Source organism: Annulohypoxylon maeteangense, assembly GCF_022496945.1.
Source record: "Annulohypoxylon maeteangense strain CBS 123835 unplaced genomic scaffold GGS22scaffold_30, whole genome shotgun sequence".
Lineage (NCBI taxonomy): Eukaryota > Fungi > Ascomycota > Sordariomycetes > Xylariales > Hypoxylaceae > Annulohypoxylon > Annulohypoxylon maeteangense.
In genome coordinates, this window is record NW_025953277.1 from 228,613 (window position 1) to 246,956 (window position 18,344).

General features: G+C 47.6%; 7 protein-coding genes and 1 non-coding gene across 8 annotated transcripts; 4 read left to right on the forward strand and 4 right to left on the reverse strand.

Annotated features, from left to right (window-relative positions):
- Window positions 1-625: 625 nt before the first annotated feature.
- Window positions 626-3,898, forward strand: GGS22DRAFT_99427 (armadillo-type protein). The gene is made up of 3 exons (XM_047968635.1): window positions 626-810; window positions 881-3,490; window positions 3,550-3,898. Exons 1-3 carry the CDS (start codon window positions 751-753, stop codon window positions 3,574-3,576), a joined length of 2,697 nt encoding a protein of 898 aa, XP_047814036.1. The 5' UTR covers window positions 626-750; the 3' UTR covers window positions 3,577-3,898.
- Window positions 3,899-3,999: 101 nt separating this feature from the next.
- GGS22DRAFT_175801 (NAD(P)-binding protein) lies at window positions 4,000-6,086 on the reverse strand. Its single transcript, XM_047963318.1, has 3 exons — window positions 5,806-6,086; window positions 4,766-5,608; window positions 4,000-4,499 (listed from the first exon to the last, which is right to left on the reverse strand). Exons 2-3 carry the CDS (start codon window positions 5,516-5,518, stop codon window positions 4,221-4,223), a joined length of 1,032 nt encoding a protein of 343 aa, XP_047814037.1. The 5' UTR covers window positions 5,519-5,608; window positions 5,806-6,086; the 3' UTR covers window positions 4,000-4,220.
- A 548-nt stretch (window positions 6,087-6,634) lies between these two features.
- Window positions 6,635-6,738, forward strand: GGS22DRAFT_t135. The gene has a single exon. It is a non-coding gene; the product is annotated as a tRNA-Ile (tRNA).
- A 328-nt stretch (window positions 6,739-7,066) lies between these two features.
- GGS22DRAFT_182536 (MFS general substrate transporter) lies at window positions 7,067-8,933 on the reverse strand (the record flags this gene model as incomplete). Its single annotated transcript, XM_047963979.1, has 6 exons — window positions 7,067-7,428; window positions 7,488-7,578; window positions 7,645-8,001; window positions 8,103-8,282; window positions 8,352-8,507; window positions 8,649-8,933. 6 exons carry the CDS (start codon window positions 8,931-8,933, stop codon window positions 7,067-7,069), a joined length of 1,431 nt encoding a protein of 476 aa, XP_047814038.1.
- Window positions 8,934-9,698: 765 nt separating this feature from the next.
- On the forward strand, window positions 9,699-11,176 carry GGS22DRAFT_198281 (Clavaminate synthase-like protein; the record flags this gene model as incomplete). Its single annotated transcript, XM_047966115.1, has 5 exons — window positions 9,699-10,097; window positions 10,148-10,417; window positions 10,507-10,624; window positions 10,772-10,813; window positions 10,869-11,176. 5 exons carry the CDS (start codon window positions 9,699-9,701, stop codon window positions 11,174-11,176), a joined length of 1,137 nt encoding a protein of 378 aa, XP_047814039.1.
- On the reverse strand, window positions 10,709-12,760 carry GGS22DRAFT_99463 (uncharacterized protein). Its single transcript, XM_047968636.1, has one exon. It carries the CDS (start codon window positions 12,418-12,420, stop codon window positions 11,179-11,181), a length of 1,242 nt encoding a protein of 413 aa, XP_047814040.1. The 5' UTR covers window positions 12,421-12,760; the 3' UTR covers window positions 10,709-11,178.
- A 415-nt stretch (window positions 12,761-13,175) lies between these two features.
- Window positions 13,176-14,545, forward strand: GGS22DRAFT_175817 (zinc-binding dehydrogenase). Its single transcript, XM_047963319.1, has one exon. It carries the CDS (start codon window positions 13,348-13,350, stop codon window positions 14,389-14,391), a length of 1,044 nt encoding a protein of 347 aa, XP_047814041.1. The 5' UTR covers window positions 13,176-13,347; the 3' UTR covers window positions 14,392-14,545.
- Window positions 14,546-14,679: 134 nt separating this feature from the next.
- Window positions 14,680-17,742, reverse strand: GGS22DRAFT_175819 (threonyl-tRNA synthetase). The gene is made up of 7 exons (XM_047963320.1): window positions 16,519-17,742; window positions 15,922-16,451; window positions 15,814-15,846; window positions 15,634-15,679; window positions 15,335-15,577; window positions 15,063-15,278; window positions 14,680-14,970 (listed from the first exon to the last, which is right to left on the reverse strand). The coding sequence occupies exons 1-7, from the start codon at window positions 17,615-17,617 to the stop codon at window positions 14,783-14,785; spliced, it is 2,355 nt and encodes a 784-aa protein (XP_047814042.1). The 5' UTR covers window positions 17,618-17,742; the 3' UTR covers window positions 14,680-14,782.
- Window positions 17,743-18,344: the final 602 nt, after the last annotated feature.

The window sequence follows — 18,344 nt, forward strand, 5'->3', positions numbered from 1 at the left end:
CTTTTTTATAGAATCCCCCCTTATCAGATATCCTGGGTAATTGTAATTGTCTTATCTTACACTTTCCTTAGGAAATCTCTCTAAAGAAAGAAAGCATTTGCCGTCTACATTCTACAAAATTCTTAATCCCAAGTCCCAAGTCTCAAATCCCGATCCTCGATCTCGACCTCGACCATAACCTCATCCCATCAACAAATATTACGCAAATTCGATCACCCATTCCGAGAATAGGAAAACGTAAATACAAAGGATAAATACGGGTATCCGCGGGCAACCGAATATCGACGACCGACGACTGACGACTTGCTTATGCTCTAATTTGTTTCATGGAAACAATGTGTGTCCACCAGGTCTCTTATGTTGATCGTTTACCATCATATAGCCAGCACTACTTGTTCTTCGCTCCGTTCCTCAACCTTATGCAGAGCATTGACTAGTTTCCTTATAAATTACATATCTTATATCGAAAGACGTGGAGCTAGAAACATATCAGATCACCTTCTCAACTCTATGCTGAACTCCTCGTTTCCCTACGTTTCTCACAATACATGTACAAAAGTCGTCTTTGCTTCCCTAATAAATTAACCTCGCGGAAACTAATCCAGAAAGATAGTATCGCTTCTATCGTCTAGCCGTACGAAAGAGAAGGCTAGCAGCGCACCCTTCGATCAAAATAAATTTGCTAGACCCCGAAATTGATATCTACGTCGCTGACGGCTCAAAAGAAATTGACCTCCTGTTACCGCCAATATGGCTGAAGGAGAGCCAGACTACAGCTCTCTACCACTAACAGAGAGATGGGTGCATAAAGTGCGTATTATCAACATGTATACCTGCGTTGTCTTGATCTCCTTGTACTAAACAACCCCGAAATTAACAGGCTTGGAAAGCTCGCAAGCAAGCATACGAAGAAGCAGCGAAACTATTTGAACTCACTCCAGACGAATACGATCCCGCATTTCGGCCGTTCAACCAAGATCCTAGTCTATGGAAGGGTGCCGTGGCGGATTCAAACGTTGCCGCACAATCAGACGGCATCGCTGCATTCTGCGCATTCCTTAAATTTGGTGGGAAGGAAAATTGCGTACGTTCGCGCGGCCAAGTCGTCACCCCTATCGTCGAAAAAGGCCTTGTGTCTACAAGACCCGCTACCAAAGCATCCTCGGTTGAGGCGCTATTGCTGCTTATCGAGCTCGATGTCGCCGGCCCTGTAGTCGAGGATATCCTCCCTGCCATATCCGCGAAGCAGCCTAAAGTTATTGCAGCCGCCCTAGCAGCTCTCACCACCATCTTCCACAATTATGGTTGCAAAGTCGCCGACCCGAAGCCTGTCCTCAAGATCCTCCCCAAGGCATTCGGGCATGCGGACAAGAATGTACGAGCCGAGGCTACCAACTTGGCAGTCGAGTTCTACAGATGGCTAAGAGACGCGATGAAACCTATGTTCTGGAGCGATCTAAAGCCAACCCAGCAGTCCGATCTGGAAGCACAATTCGAAAAGATCAAGGCAGAACCGTCGCCGAAACAGGAGCGGCTCTTGCGATCTCAGAAGGCGGCGATGGCCCGCGCGCCGCCGCCAGGTGCCGAAGGGGAGGATTTCGACGAGGACGATGGTCCCGAGGAACCGGCCGAAGTTGACGCCTTTGATCTCGCGGAGCCCCAAGACGTTTTGTCAAAAGTGCCTGCCAATTTCCACGACAATCTCGCTTCTTCGAAATGGAAAGACCGCAAGGAGGCTCTCGAGGCGCTTTACGCCGTTCTTAACGTACCAAGGATCAAAGACGGCGATTTTGGCGAGATCAATCGTGGCTTTGCCAAGTGTATGAAAGACGCCAACATTGCCGTCGTAACCCAAGCAGCCCAGTGTATCGAGGTACTCGCGAAGGGCCTCCGGAAAAGCTATAGCAAATACCGGTCCGTCGTCATGGCGCCGATCATGGAGCGGCTGAAGGAGAAGAAGCAGTCCGTTGCAGACGCGCTAGGCGTCGCCTTAGATTCGGTATTCCTTTCCACGGGCCTTACCGATTGTCTAGAGGATATCTTCTCGTTTCTTGGCCACAAAAACCCGCAGGTCAAAGAGGGAACTATGAAATTTCTTGTCCGCTGCCTAAGGACAACCCGGGAGCCTCCAAGCAAGCAAGAGGTCGCCAGCATCGTAGAAGCTGCGAAGAAACTGCTCTCGGAATCTAGCGAGGGTTTGAGGTCTGGAGGAGCCGAGGTTCTAGGTACGGTCATGAAGATAATTGGCGAGCGTGCCATGAACCCTCATCTCGAAGGCCTAGACGATATTCGAAAGAATAAAATCAAGGAGTACTTCGACAAAGCCGAGGTCAAAGCTAAAGATAAGCCGAAGCCGAAGCCAGCTCCGGCTGCACGAGGCCCACCTGGCGGTCCGAAGAAGATCGTTGGCGGTGGTAAGAAAGCTCCTGGCGCCACAAAGAAGGCCGCGCCAGCTGCTTCCGCACCCACTCAGCCCGCATCAGAGCCTACGCCCACACCACAACAAGCATCCCGACCCGCCGCAGGCAGCAAACTTGGCATGCCTAAAACCTCTGGCCTTACCGGGCTCAAGGCGCCGCAGAGACGCATTGGTCCCCCAGGTATCGCATCCCCCCGACGAGCACCAGCTGCTGCAACCCCGCCGCCACCTCCCGTGGAGGATGAGGAACCTCTGGCATCATCACCTCCGCCAAAACCGCGAGTTGGGCTCGGCCGAGGTGGTCTTGCTGGGCGCTCCTTAACAAAACCTGCCGCAGCATCTGCCGCAGTAACTTCGGCGCCCTCGCCCCCTCCGTCTAGCGGCCTTGCGGCCATGGAGCGTGCAGAGCTCGAAGAGCTGCGCGCGGCGAACGATCGGCTCACTAAACAGGTAGACGAGATGCGGCACGAGCGAAATAAACTCGTTTCGGAAGTCCAAGAACTTAAAAACCAGAATGCTGGGCTTATTGAGGACCACACGCGAGATGTGCTTAGCATCAAGGCTAAAGAGACTCAACTCGTCAGAGCAAGAAGCGACGCGGAAGCGACCGAGCAAACCAACGAGAGACTCCGCCGGGAACTAGAACGCCTCAAGCGCGCCCTTAGCCGGGCCGAGGGCTTGGGTATATCTGGGGGTGTCGTCAGTCCAGGGATGACAAGCCCTACCCCAGACGACATGGGCATCTACCGCGATGGTGCAAATTACTCGGGTTCGAAAAACAATAGGATGAGCTTCGCGAGCACTCTATCGGAGGAGAAGGAGAATGGCGACGCGCCTCACAACTACCCGAGGAGCAAGCTAAGTCCAGAGTTGCGATACAATAGCGGATCGAGTGGAAGAGGCAGCCCTGCTCGTGGCTTTAGGAGCGCGCCAGTAGAAGAAGGAGTCGGACACGGCACCGGTCCCGGCACGAGTTCGGCCCCAGGCGGAGCCAGCAGTAATGGTGTGGAAAGTTGGAAGAGGGCAGCAGAGGTCACGAGCCAGCTCAAGGCCAGGATAGAGCAAATGAAGGTAAGTTTCCAGGCCGTAACTGTTCGAGTATCCGGTATTATTTAGCTGACTGGTTCAAGGCCAAACAAGGATTTAACCGACCGTGAAGTCGGATGCATCCAAGAGTCTAGTCGCCACGAAATGGTGTTGGTTAAGGGACCAAAGTTGAAAGAGAGAGAAAAAAATAAGAGGGAGAGGGCGGTGGCGGGAATCAGGGTCACATCTACTTGATCAAGTGCATTTTCGTGGCGTCGGTTACATACCCCAGCTTGTTTCGTCCACTGCTAAGGAATTCGGAAATGTCATGATAATTGCCTACCTACCTAACAGTGGGTATGTATGTTTAGACTTAATTGCCCTGAGCTTCAGACTATGGTGTCTCGTGCAAACTACTCATGCGATCGAACGATCGATAGTCGAGGGTGATAATCCGCGTAGTTACTGCGCATCACTGTAGCCTAGAGTAATATGTATTATTCACGTGGGAGCATTCGAAAGTTTTGAAGATCATGTCACTTAAAATGAGAATCAGCCTGTTATATCTGGGTTTAGGTTATCCGATACGGAAGGAAATGAAGTAGCCGGGCGATATGAAATAAATAGTTATGAAATTTTTGTCACTTCCAATATCACCTTTAATATAGGTCTTCAATTCCCGTCTGTCTTGGCTGATTCCTTGACTATGAAGTTCCCATGAGGTCACGTAAGTCAACCTCATCTACAGACAGCTGTCGCGGCCGCCGCGGCTCATCTATTTGATTTTCAGAATAGCCTTTCCAAAGTTCTCACCCTTGAGCATGCCAATGAATCCTTCGGCGGCTTTCTCAATACCTTCAGTAACATCTAACTTGGCCTTGAAAGAACCATCCGCAATCCACTTTTGAACGTTTTGTTGGTGCTCCTGGAAGTACGCAGGTCCAAATTCTGGTTGCCCAACCAGAAACCCTTGCATCGTTATGAGCTTCGAGATAAGAAGGAAGAGACTTTTGACGCCGTATCTTTGGTCAGGGGGGAGATTATATCCCGAGATCTAGACGAACGTCAGCACAGAAAACTACCCAAGATTCTTTCGGCCCTGGGGGTTGATCGCACCACTGCGACAATACGAGTTAGCAATTACTTCTCAATTAATGACACTTCAAAGCTACTAGGTAGGGAGCAGGAGGTAGAAGCCCCTCGCCCGGTATCTAAGAGAATTGTGGCTATCGAAAAGAGCTATAGGTAATATGAAAGAAATTAGAAAAAAAAGGGGGGTTTGGGGGCAAAAACTTATAAGGGCTGCATACTTCCGCAAACTGGAATCCGACCGTGAGTATTCATGTTTTGGAGGGCAGCATCAAGCTGCTCCCCTCCCACGTTCTCGAAATAGATGTCGATGCCGTTTGGCGCAAGACGAGGAAGCGCTTCGAAAGAGGTCTCCTTCTTATAGTTGAAGCCACCATCAAACCCGAGCTCCTTCGTGATGTAGTCTAGCTTTTCGTCAGAGCCAACAGAGCCAATGACTTTAAGTCCCTCGTTCTTAGCAAGCTGGCCGACAACTTGTCCAACGGCACCAGCCGCCGAACTGATGAATATTGTCTCCCCCTTTTGGGGTTTCCCGATCCTATGCAACCCGGCATAGGCGGTCAGGCCAGGCATTCCCAGCGGGCCGAGGAACAAGCCGAGGTCCAGGTTGTGTGGGTTGTTAATCTTGCGGACACTTGTTGCCGAAAGGTCCGGGATTCTGGCATATTCCGCGATGGGGAGGAAAGCAACGACAAGGTCTCCTTCTTTGTATTCGGAGCTGTCTGACTTGAGCACCCGAGCGACGGTGTAGTTTGTAAGAGGGTTGTCAATCGCGAAAGGTGGCGAGTAGGATTTGATACTGGCATCGCGCATCTTACTACGAAGGTAAGGATCATAAGAAGCATAGAGGATCTCGACAACCAGACCTCCTCTAGGCGCGTCCGCTTCTAGATCTATCGGCCGGTCCTCGACAGCGAGATGCTCGCCCGGCACGGGAAACCCGGTCGGGACTTTCTTGAAAATGAGCGTCTTGTTCGAAGTCATTTTCCAAGCATTTATTGTCTCCCACTAGGTACGTTAAAGATATTGATTAGCTTCAATAGAATACCTAGTCAAAGGAAGGTTAGATGGGTGCTGTCGACAAGTAAGTAATATGCAAATGTGGCTAAACAGCTGCGGAAGTCCTGATATTTTCTTGTCTTTCTTGTTCTTCTTCCCCCTTTTCTTTTTCGTTTTCTTTTTCTTTTTCTTTTCTTTCGTTTTGTGTTTGTTTTCTCTTTCCTTTTCTGCAGGATATCCCGCTCTTATATCTCTCACTACCTAGTACATACCTAAAATCCGTGTTTTCATTCTATATCTATAAGTCAGAGAATTAGAAAGATGACGTCTCACGGCGTCAACGAGCTACGACTAAATAAACGAATCCACCCCTAAAACAAGCTTCAGGTTGAAGATATCCGAACAGCGAATTCATCGGGTCCCACATACCTAGGCAAATAAATCAACAGCCTAGGTTAAAGGTAGTAGATTGCCTAAACAATAGGTAACCCTCCGGTATGGGATTTCCGAATCCGTGACATGCCCCGAATTTGTGGAATGTGTGGAATTTCCGAGCGTATGATTTATAATCTGATCTGATTTCCTACTAGGTACCTGCCTGCATATAGGTACTAGGTAGCTACGTACTAGGTACTAGGTAGGCTGGTACTAGGTACATACCTTCAGCATTGCCGACTTCCCCATCACTTTGCCTCCGAGTATATCGAAACGAGAAAGGTCTAGAACATGACGTCGATCAGCCACGGCGACCTGGACGATGCAATTCCATCTTGCTTACCTACCTACCTACCTACCTAGGTACCTATGCACAAAGCATATATGTAAGACCATGTTAATTACAGATTCATTATCGCAGGAATCGCAAGATAATTTCTACGGTATCAGCAGCATTGAAGGGATGGGAAAATGAAAAGCTGATTAATAGATGAAATTTCAATTGAATGTGCAACAAGGAACAAGGTTCAAGGTTCATAATCTGCCCGGTACGTATATTAATGAGCAAGACAGGTAGAAATACAATGGATATAATATAACATAACCAATCAGCCGACAATTATCCAAGCGCCACTTTGTAGCTGGAGTATGGATAAAACCCGGAATGGTCCTATGGTGCAGTGGTTAGCATGGTGCTCTTATACTTATATACAATTGTATTGAACATATGAGTTATGCATAGGTCGTGGGTTCAATCCCCACTAGGACCAGGTATCTTTTTGCACAACACCTTACACGTATATGCATACATTTCTTTCATTACATTTTGTGCATTAACACATAATATACCTATATATATAGTTATATATATACTAATAAAATTTAACCGTAAAAGTATAACATCATCAATTGATAAAAGGACCTGGATACTTATGCATCATTATTTCTGGGCAACTTCTTCATGTAAAAGACTTGACGATATTCAGGAACCGAACTGGAACATATGAGGATTCATAACTGGTACTCATGATAAATAGCCCATAAGTAACAGGCTCACAACTTACAGAGTTACAGATCCTCTCTCATTCAAACCCTCCATCAAACCTGTTCTACTCGCCTCTTCCGATCCTTTCGCCGAACGAGAAGCCATGAAATAAGTATCGATGCAATTCCTACGCTCAGAAAACCAAGACAGATCCCATATGATACGTGGTATGTCGGACCAAACACCGTGCTAAAAACATGAGGACCCGCGATACCGCTAAACTGGGCCATCGCATTCGTCCACCCGATACCGAGCCCTGATCCAACGGTCCCCTCGAGATCTCGGATACGTTCGGGCCATATCACCGGATATGCCGATCCAGCACACGACACGGCGATGATCAGAAATATATATCTCGCCACTACATTATGGACGGTGAAGAGAACGATGTAGCAAAGGATGATCGTCGACTCAACTGCACACTAATCAGCTCCTGTTAAGTGCAAGTTATTTTTAGGTCAGTTGTTAACTTACTCGCTACCGCGGTCGTCCATGGCCTGATGGCTTTCCTATGTAGAAAGTAACCAACAATGTTGAGGAATACGAAGGCAGAAACATATGGAGGCTGCCATTGAACATTAGGCACGGTATGAGTCTAATGATAGATCCATGGATGTGAGTGATTCCTTACTATGTTCATCAACTGCGAGTTGGATGTTGTTGTAAATCCCAGCTCGTAAATGACCGTGGGCAGTGCGGTCCCGATCCCAAATCCTCCGATTCCATGACAGATCCAGTAAACGGAAAAGGTGTAGAAGGTTGGATCTTTGAAGAGCTTTCTTAGAGATTCGAAGTCCCAGTGACCTTGCTTGCCCGTCGGGGCAGTCCGCGCGAGACGACCCTGGAGCGTGACCCGCTCCTTGTCCGTGAGCATGCGTGCCGTCTCTGGGTAGTCAGGGAGCCACAGCGCAATGGCCGAGAGGACAATGGCCGGCAGACCTTCTATCAAAAAGAGCCACCGCCAGCCAGCGAGTCCTCCTAACCCGTCCTAAAAAGCACAGGATGCATTAGCGATGGCATGGCACAGTGTAGCATAACATTCCATAATTAGGCACGTGGTTAAGGGGGTATACAAATAACATGGCCTACCATGAATCCGATGGCGTAGGCAAGCAGACCGCTCACGGCCGGAGAAAGCTGTCCAACGGAATAAAAGATGGCAATTCGTTGCGGCATCTCACTAGGCTTGTACCAGAAAGCCATGTGGTACAGCACAGCCGGAAAGAAACCCGCCTCTGCCATGCCGATGGCAAAGCGAACGCACATCATCTGAATACATTTACCTCATCAGCAACTGCCATCCTATCACTCCAGCGTCATGGCACAGGGTGCGCTTACACCTTTGAAATCTTGAGCCGCGGATGATGAACAAGCAGATATGCCCCAGCCGAGGATGAGCACGAACATCCACCGCGAGGGCGAAAATACTTTCATCGCCAAGGTATTTGTCGGTTCAAATATCATGTAGCTGTATGAGAAAATAGACAACGTCCACTAGGTATATCAACCAAAGTCAGCAATTCTTCCGCTTCATGGGAGGTTTCGAAAGTTTAGGCACATCTTCGAGACGAGGACCTCGAAAGTAGCCGAGGATTAAAACAAGTTATAAAAGGGGTTGAACGCCGTGTTGCTCACCGCCCACTGCGAGGGACTCAGTCCCAGCTGTTTTTTTATACCTGTCCCATGTTCGAGGTTGATTATTGCTGCGTTCGAGTAGTTGGCTGAGTCGATAACCCTGAAGATATAGACTAACGAGTAAAACCCGACAAGCCATAGATCTACCTTCTTCATAACAGCCTTTTCGAACCCATTATCAGCTTCCGAGAACTCCCGATCATGAGTTATTTCAGCGCCATTGCTCTGATCCGAGATTTCTGTATTGTCGATTATTGCATCGACTTTGCTTGGGCTGGAATCCATGCCAACGTACGTTCAGGTTGGCTTGCTGTATTTCGGGAATCGTAGTTTTGATGGGGTCTTGGACAAGATAGCTCATGCCCTAGGGAGAGAGGATAGGAGAGGCCTCCATCCAGGCTCTTTGCTGGTGACTACCTATATAAATGACGATAGAGATCACCCCGAAGTAGGGATCTATGGGTTAACGACAGCTAGTCCGAGCATTGTACTTGCTACGGTATCGCACCATATCATTGGAAATTGTAACATAGTGGTCAACCCCAGATTCAACCTACGTTCACGGTTCCGGGGATACATTATAACGACAGATAATCCATGTGACTACTACCTAGGTATACAAAACAACCGCATTCAGATGGTTTTCATTGGCGTTATCTATATTTTTTGGCGAACATCTAGCTGTTACGGAGGCGCATCCGATGATTTTCGGAACCGGTTCAGGCATCCCGGAAACTTCTCCAATCTCGTTGCTGGGATTCTAAGCACGCCTACGATGAGGTCGATGAGAACACCAAGCACGCAACTACCCCCGCCTCCAAAATGTACGACCAACGTGGCCAATCAAGATATCAATCGCGAGCCATGGTTAAATCTAGATAATATCGACTATGTTATACACACCTACATATGACGGATGTGGTTGATTGCCTCTCTTGATTATATAGAGACCTTTCCAAGTAAATCTAAGACGCAGTTGTCTACATCAAACTATTACACGGAGTTCCTTTCGATGAGAGGAAATTTCTGAGATTAGATCGATCGATCAAAATGACACCCGTCGCTGTTAAGACATCTGCAGCAGATCAACTAGGCACTGACAAGATTTCTTTGAAGCCGTGGTATCGACCGGCGAAGACATCAGAAAAGCTAGAATGGGCAGAATTACCCAAGATTGACCTATCACTCTTCGAAGAAGCCGGAGGTAAGCAAGAGCTTGCCCTGCAACTCTACGATGCTGTCACCAGGGTTGGGTTTTGGTCCGTGGTCAACACCGGCATCGATGATGAGCGCGTCCTCCGTCAATTTAGCATCGGAAATGCCTTCTTCAAGCAGCCATTAGAGGAGAAGCGAAGATTCCCCTGTAATTTTGCCGAAGGTGAATATTTCGGATATCGGGAGAATTCGCGCTGGATCGGCAACACGGGAATCAAAGAGAACGTGGAGATGGTATGCGCATGGCCATGAAACTTCCCACTTCTAGACTCATGGTATGATAGTTGAACATCCCCAAAGCTATACCGGCCTACGACAACGTAGGAAGACACAGGATAGTTGAGGAGAATTGGGAGGAGATTGCGTCCTTTCATAGAGAGCTTTTCGATAAGGTAGTCCGGAAGCTGTTCGTCTTAATCTCTATTATCCTCGAGCTTCCGGAGAGCTACCTCGTCGATGCACACGCTTATGACGAAGAATCCGACGACCACCTCCGCTACATGTTATATAATGTCAGAAGCCAGGAAGAATGGGACGAAGCTCAGGCTTATTCGGTATGTATGAGAACCCATCGTGTCCTTGCGACGCATACTCCGTTGGGTACGAAGAATAGACGCTGATAGACAAATATCCGCACATGTAGAAAGGGGGTCATACTGACTTCGGGAGCTTGACACTTCTTTTCTCGCAGCATATTGCCGGTTTGCAAATCCGCACACCAGAAGGCGAATGGAAATATGCTAGCCCTGTAGACGGTGGTAGTAAGTTGAACTTTCTGTGCTCTCTTTAAACGTACCCCTACCTAGCTGCCTAGGTACCGTACCCTATAAGCATATGCATGCGATGATCCTACCTGTTGACGATAGGCCGACGTAGAAGACACGAGTTACTAATCTAGAGAATTGCAGTTACCTGCAACGCGGCGGATACGTTGACATTTCTTACCAACGGTTAGTCCACATCTCGGATCGATGAATCCCACGCTCAACTGACGTGAGCACGTAGGCTTTATCAAATCCACTATCCATCGCGTAGTCACGCCGCCGAAAGATCAGATCAACATACCACGTCTTGGCTTGCTCTACTTCAGCCGACCGGGTGCTCGCACAGCGATGAAGACGGTCCCATCCCCTCTATTGGACCGACTGGGCCTTGTTCCGCCTGGAGACAGGGATCCCAATAAGCCGGTAGTATCTGGAACTGAGTATGTGCGAGCACGGGTCAAGGATGTTCACTACAAGACCGTTCTAGAGAAGCGCGAGGGGACGTCATTCGAATTCAGGGGTTTGAAGGTACAGAACCACTATACGTGAGATTACACATGCATATCGTAATAGGGGTATGGAGTGTTAGCATCCTGCCCCTTTTCTCGCCTCTCCTCCAGCATCTTATACCAAAAGATGACAAAAGCAGGCCGGCAAATCATAGTCAACACATCACTTTTTGCTATTGGCTTTTCCGGTGCGAATTCTCCGCTGGAGTGACGAAATAGATCATTTGCTTCGTAACGGCAGTATTTGCACATCGCCTCCATGTGTAGTGGAAATAGTGGCTTCTTATCCTGACGTGCGACGATGACGCTCCCTACGCTGTTCTGCCATTGCAGGGGAGCAAATCCCCAACCCAATTTCCCCGTTGCAAGGTCGACGTCGCCTTTCGGGTCGCAGCATAGATGCAGGTACGTAGCTTCCTGGTTGGTGAAGGGATCGATACCTTCGAAGGGCCCGTAGTTCTTGTTGTTGGCCCACCTTTGGTCTGGGAGGCAACGTCGTGTAATGATGGGAAGCTCAACGCGTTTCATAATCTGAGAGACGTCGTTGATGAGGAAGATCGGATCTGTCGGTGTGATCTCGACTACTTCAAACTTGGGCCTCCCGCACATCCTCTGGTCGCCGATACAATTAATCCTGATACCCTTTATCTTCTCGCCAACAAACTGCCGATCGAAAGACACCGGATCAAGACCATACGAGATGAAGAAATCAGCAACATGTCGGAAGTCATTCATACCAAGGTCATCACAGGCGATCTGGTCAATACCAAGCCCCTTCTTTCCGTAGGCCAGCACGGGGCCTCGCCAATCATGAGATTGGTACGGTTTCGTGGAAGTGATAGATCCGATACTCTTATTGGCACTTGACCCGTCGACGAGGAAACCATCTCGATAACATACGTCGATTGTATGAGAAAGGTTTCTCTCCAAGATCTTATTGCGCTGGATACTTGTCGTGCTAGGAAACGTGTCTGCGCCTAGGAATGGCTTCTTGTCGGGATGCTGATACCACCCATCCTCCTCATCGTCGCGCCAAGGACAATGAAGCCAGATAAGTTCGGGCTTCTCCTTGTCAACAGGGAAAAAGATTGCTCGGAGGTGATCCTTGCTAGGTCGCTTCGTAATGTCAAATTTTGAAAATGCTGTACAGAGAAGCTTGTGGGTGGGCCAATCGACACGTTGGCATGCTTTTGAACAGTAGCGAGTATCTTTACAGCGATCGCAAAAGCGGGCATTAGACGTATTGCATACAATGCACGAATCGTCTACCTCGGCACTCGTCATGGTTTACTTTCAGGGGGTAAGACGATGAGGTTGGAAGGAGGTTGGAAGGAGGTTGGCAAGACGGGTATTGATTTTTGTTAAGAGAAGAAGGAACGCAAACAGCACAGCTGAGGAGAAGTATATTTTAAATATTTCGACTGGTTCTCGTAACCCATGGGAGGTGTGTATGTGACAATGATTTGTTGTCGGAGCCGCGGCAACCTGCATGTACCAGACGTTTTCCTACGCAATCAGGTCATTCCAGAAACCTGTACCAGTAGTTAATCCCAAATAGGACAGCATTGCTGTTTTTCTTCGTCTATACCTACGTTTGTTACCCAGAAAATCGTCAAAGAGACTAAAAGAGGTCAAATGAGTGATATATACAGATATACAGAAATGTGTATAATATCTACGGTATGAAAGCATTGCCTACCTAGGTAGGTAGGTAGGTAGGTATCGAGTATTCTATATGATGAGAGTACCACTCCGAGATATGAACCCGAATTCATGCCAATATTAGCCAAGTTAATAGCAACGGATAGGATGAGATATAACTTCATATAAGTGACCTACGCTGCGTAGTAACTATAGCTACCTACATATAGAATTAAAAATGCACTTGATAGATTGATGATTTAAGCGATTACTTTCGTGTTAATGATATTCCTAGAGGAAAGCTTATATAACAATTCCTCGATACTCCATTGGCTATGCCTTCATATTCATTACAAATGGTTGAATTTGTCAGCACCTGCAGATCAAACCACCGCCGGGCGAAGTACGTATATAAATTGCCTACCTTCTCGAAGAAGCGCGAGGGTAAAGGTCTCATCTAAACTGCATAATTATTTACACATTAGCCACTCATTATACGAACGCCTCATCAAAATCTCATCAAAATCTCATCCTCAAACACGTATCCGCCAGGCTGCCAATAGGGACACGATGGCACCGTATATGAAGGCCTTGGTCACCGTCGAGGGCAAGACTGCAACGGTGAAGGAAGTTGACATCCCAAAACCCAGGGAAGGCGAGATACTAGTCAAGATTCATTATGTCGCCCAGAATCCGACTGATTGGAAGGCCATGAAATCGGTGCAACCTGGTCGGATCATCGGGTGCGACTTTGCTGGTATTGTGGAAGACGGCAACGGCTCCCGGTGGCACAATGGTGAACGCGTCTCGGGTTTTGTTCAGGGTTCATCGGTCGACCCGACGAGAGGAGTATTCGCAGAGTACGCCGTGATCGAAGCCAGTCTCGTATACGCCATCCCAGACGAAGTATCCTACCAGGATGCTGCCGTCATCCCATTGGCCTTTGCCACAGCCGTCCAGGCCATCTTTGGCAGGCTAAAGATACCCGAGCCAAGCAGCCCAGCCAAGAACGGTTTCCCTTTCCTTGTCAGCGGCGGTACCTCGAGCGTTGGCCAGTATGCTGTTCAATTGGCTAAGATGGCCGGTGCATTTGTGGTCGCGACGGGATCGGCTCGAAACCACGAGCTCTTGAAATCGCTAGGAGCCGACGCTGTGGTCGACTATAAAGACCCGGACTGGCCAGAACATGTACGCAAGCTAACCCACGATCATCTGGAATTTGCTTTCGATTGCATATCCGAGAATGGAACGACAGAAGCTATTGTAAGGTCATTATCGCCAGAAAAAGGAGGACACGTCGTCGCTATCCTCCCCGTGAATGAGATCAGGGATAAAATCGAGAACGAGAAGATCAAGCTAGAAAGCACCATTGTGTACACTGTCTTCGAACGACCGCGGAGTTTCGGCGCTTTCGACAACTGCGGATACGCAACTCCGGGTGACAAGGCGTTATGGGAGAAGTACTTGGCCATCCTACCAGAACTGCTCTCTAGTGGCAAGCTCAAGCCTAACAGGGCAAGAGAGCTCGGGGGACTTGATGATATCTTGTCTGGCTTCGAGAAACAGCAAGATGGCAATGTCAGCGCAGAGAAGCTAGTCTATAAGATCACATAATGATCGAATATAATTAATCATATAGAATCGCAGGGGTCATTATGATATAACCTACCTAGGTACCTAAAGAATATGAAGGTCTGGCTTCATTGTCAGCAAACTGGCGGAATATCAATGCATTTTCCCGCGCCTATTCGAACGTGCATCCAAGTGTTAAATACTTACAATCATTTGCCCTCCCCACCGCCCTCCCCCCTTTTTCATAGAGGACAGACTTGGGCTTATATAATTGATTGTATATTCTAGAGAGGTGAATTCTTTAGCGTCGATCTCATCTGGTAGGTCAGATTTTTTTTGGAATTCCTTTTATTATGAGTACCCTCGTAGAGTGAGCCGGGTCCATCAACCGGGCATGATCTATCGTGTCTTGCTAACAAGCTCAAGCCACAACTCAGGCAACATTCTTATCCGTCTCCTTCGATGACGGGAAGGGGTTGTAGGATCCCCGATCCGCTCGCAGCTTCTGCAACTTCCCGACCACCTCTTCCAACAATACAGGCTTGCCACGATCCTGGGTCGACGTGTCATCCCGATATCGTACATTTACCTGTCGGCCTCTCATCTCCTCGTCTCCGACGACTATATTTGGCAGACATCAATTCCGTTAGCAGGTCGCCAACTAGGGAACGAATAGGATAATGAAACACTAGCTACGTAGATCAAATGCTTACCGAACACGAAGTTGTACTGCGCCAGCTGTGCATTTCGCACCTTCTTGGGAAGCGTATTTCCCGTAGTGTCGATGTCTACGAATATCCTCGCCTGCTTGAGAATCTCTTTGACTTCTTGGGCGTATGGCACGAATCCCATGCCTACGGGAATCACCATCACCTGTCGCGGACTTAACCAGAAAGGCCACTTGCCAGCGAAGTGCTCGATCAGAATGCCTGTATGACTCGGTATAAGCGATCTATCCATCCCATTTATTCGTCGTCTTTCTTACCCATGAATCTCTCAATGGAACCAGCCATGGCGCGGTGGATAATTACCGGACGAGCACATCCGGGACTTAGGGGCTTGATCACTCTTCCTCGCTTGGCTCCGCTGTCGCTTGTATTGGGGTTCGCAGAATCCGCGTCGAGCGGTTGAGCGTCTTTGATTTTTACATCTGCAGCTGGCACGGCAGGCTCCTCCTGCTTGGTTTTCGTAGGCTGTGCCTCAGAAGTGATATACTCAAGGCCAAAGTCTAGTCTATGTGTTAGGGAGTCATATTAACCAGCGACACAAAGACACATTGCTTACTCTCAGGACCCATGAAGTCGAGCTGGATAGTAGCACATTGCCACTCCTAAAGTACCAGTTAGTGTACTCGTACTCGTTTAGAATAGCGAAGATTTTCGACGCTGGAAAGGGGAATTTTCAAAAATGCCATGCTCGGTGTTTCAAAATTGTAGATGTCTTAAGGAGTAGGCAGAGACTGACCCGGTTCAAGCAGTCCAAGATCTTGATGTCGATCTGATAGATAATTAGCGAGATCGACTACGGTCAAAGAAGGGAAGGAAGGGAAGGGAGAAAGATTATAATAAGTACCTTGGGTCCATAGAAGGCACCATCACCTTCATTGAGAGTCCACGATACACCACCGGGACCTGCCGCAAACCCATCTAAAGCTTCTTTTAGCATACTCTCGGCCTTGTCCCACGTCTCAATCTGGCCCATAAACTTTTCCGGGCGGGTGGACAATTGAAGTTTAAAGGTAAATCCCAGCAAGCCATACATCTCAGATAAAAAGTCGAATAAGTCGGAAATCTCGGCGGTGACCTGGTCGAGTCGACAGAAGATATGGGAGTCGTCTTGCTGGAAACGGCGAACGCGTGTTAAGCCCGATAAGGCACCACTCGCCTCATTCCGATGGAGGACGCCGAAGTCAGCGAAGCGTAGAGGTAGCTGGTTGTACACCCTCGGGGAGTGGCCAAACATCAGAAAATGAGCCGGGCAATTCATGGGCTTCAGGCCCCATTTTTCCTTTTCTAAGTCCATGACAAACATGTCCTCTTGGTAATACTCCCAGTGACCGCTGATCTTCCAGAGTTCCGAATTGAAAATGTTTGGGGTGATGACTGAAATCAGAAGAGTCAGTCAACAGCGGGAGGGAGGATGATGGGTCTAGTTGGCTAAAATACAAACCTTCCTGGTAGTCCCGTTTATGATACTGATCTCGGAGGTACTCGAGAAGTGTGTTGTAGATTCTTGTGCCGTGAGGCAGGAAGAATGCCGAGCCAGGGGAGAGCTCGTGGAACATAAAAAGCTCTTGTTCCTTTCCGAGCTTCCTATGATCTCGCTTGGCTGCCTCTTCCAGAAACTTCTTATGCTCTACCATTTTCTTCTTGTCTGGGAAGGATACTCCGTAGATACGCTGGAGCGAGTCATTCTCTTGGGAGCCAAGCCAGTACGATGCCGAGTTCTTCATAATGGAGAAGGCCTCAATCCGACCGGTATCCGGGACGTGCGGTCCGCGGCATAGATCTATCAACGGACCGTTACGATAGATGGTGGTAGAGGTACCGTCGGGAATCTTGGTAGAGATAATGTACTGCTTGTATTTGTTGTAGCTAAACATATCGAGAAGGTCCTGCTTCGTAACTTCAAGGCGTTCGAACCGCTGACGATCCTTGACGATGTCGGTCACTATTCGCTCCAGAGGCGTCCAGTCGCTCTGCTGGACAGCGGCGCCTCCAGGTAGAGCCATCTCATAATAGAAACCATCGTCAATTGGGGGACCGATGCAGAGGGAGCAGCCGAATCGTCTCTCGCAGGCTTCACCGAGAATGTGGGCAGAACTGTGCCAAAAAACCTGCTTTCCCTGATCGTCGTCAAATGTCAGGAGTTCGAGCTTACAACTCTGCTCTAGAGGTCTGTCGAGGTCCCATAGCCTATTCTTATCACCATCCAACCTAGCGACAACAGAGCGCTTGTATAAACTATTAGAAACACCCTTTGCGATCTCTCCTGGTGTGGTCTCCCAGCTAGTGCCAACTTTGATAGATCCGTCCGGCAAGGTGATGGTGATTTGCTCGCGCGGCCTCTTAGCTACATCGTCGTCGTATTTCTTCTTCAGGCGGTCAAACAAGTCAAGTCGCGTTTTAAGGAAATCGGGCGGTGGGTTCATCTCGACGGGGCCAGCGCTGGCAGCATCGGAGCCGGCTTTGCTCTTCTTCTCTTTTTTCGTAGGTTTCTGCCCGCCAACCACAACCTTCTTAACGTCCCCGGACCCTGCGTCGGCCATCGTGACGCAGTTCTCAGTATTGGGCGCTGATCTAGTGTTTGGAAAGTGGCGGAGCACCGAAATATGTTTTTTGTTACTTGATGTTATTTTTGGAGGGGGGGAGGGGGAGGGGTTGAGAGTTGATAAGACAAGGTCGAAAACTGAGTCACATTAAGCATGTTAAATTAAGTACATTTCAAGTACATAACTGGAAGACCCTTTTTAGTGGAAGGTTAAAATACAGGAGGTCCCCGCGGCGGGAACACACATCCCGAGCTCCAAGCTTGCCAATTGGCTCAAAAAGCCACTTTAACCACTTTAAATGCCGCGAAATTATTTTAACGTAGCTTTAACTTTAATTATAAGAGTTTTTCATTAAATGCATTTTTTAACGTTGAATGTTATAATTAAGTATATTTTTTAATGTTTAAATTTTAAAAAATTATTATTTTAAAAAAAATAAAAAAATTTTTAATTAAATTTAATAAATTATTAAAATAAAAAATAAATAAAAAACGAATTTTATAATAAAACGAATAATAAAATATTTATAATAATATAATTTTTAATTATTTATTTTATTTATTTATTATAAATTTATTTATTTAAAATTTTTAATTAATTAAATTATATTAATAAATTTAAATTTAATAATTAATAATATTAATTAAAAAAAATTTTTTAATTACGAAATATATATATACGTTAAATTATTTTATATTAAGTTTTTTATAATAAAAACACGTTT

Excerpts from the sequence above, each read along its gene's own strand:
- GGS22DRAFT_99427 (XM_047968635.1), top strand. The coding sequence starts at position 751 with ATGGCTGAAGGAGAGCCAGACTACAGCTCTCTACCACTAACAGAGAGA. Across the intron at positions 811-880 it reads CAGAGAGATGGGTGCATAAA|GCTTGGAAAGCTCGCAAGCA; the intron begins GTGCGTATTATC and ends CGAAATTAACAG. Across the intron at positions 3,491-3,549 it reads CCAGGATAGAGCAAATGAAG|GCCAAACAAGGATTTAACCG; the intron begins GTAAGTTTCCAG and ends GACTGGTTCAAG.
- GGS22DRAFT_175801 (XM_047963318.1), bottom strand. The coding sequence starts at position 5,518 with ATGACTTCGAACAAGACGCTCATTTTCAAGAAAGTCCCGACCGGGTTT. Across the intron at positions 4,500-4,765 it reads ATACTCACGGTCGGATTCCA|ATCTCGGGATATAATCTCCC; the intron begins GTTTGCGGAAGT and ends ACGTTCGTCTAG.
- GGS22DRAFT_99463 (XM_047968636.1), bottom strand. The coding sequence starts at position 12,420 with ATGACGAGTGCCGAGGTAGACGATTCGTGCATTGTATGCAATACGTCT.
- GGS22DRAFT_175817 (XM_047963319.1), top strand. The coding sequence starts at position 13,348 with ATGGCACCGTATATGAAGGCCTTGGTCACCGTCGAGGGCAAGACTGCA.
- GGS22DRAFT_175819 (XM_047963320.1), bottom strand. The coding sequence starts at position 17,617 with ATGGCCGACGCAGGGTCCGGGGACGTTAAGAAGGTTGTGGTTGGCGGG. Across the intron at positions 16,452-16,518 it reads TAAACGGGACTACCAGGAAG|TCATCACCCCAAACATTTTC; the intron begins GTTTGTATTTTA and ends TTCTGATTTCAG. Across the intron at positions 15,680-15,813 it reads TCTTGGACTGCTTGAACCGG|GAGTGGCAATGTGCTACTAT; the intron begins GTCAGTCTCTGC and ends CTGGTACTTTAG.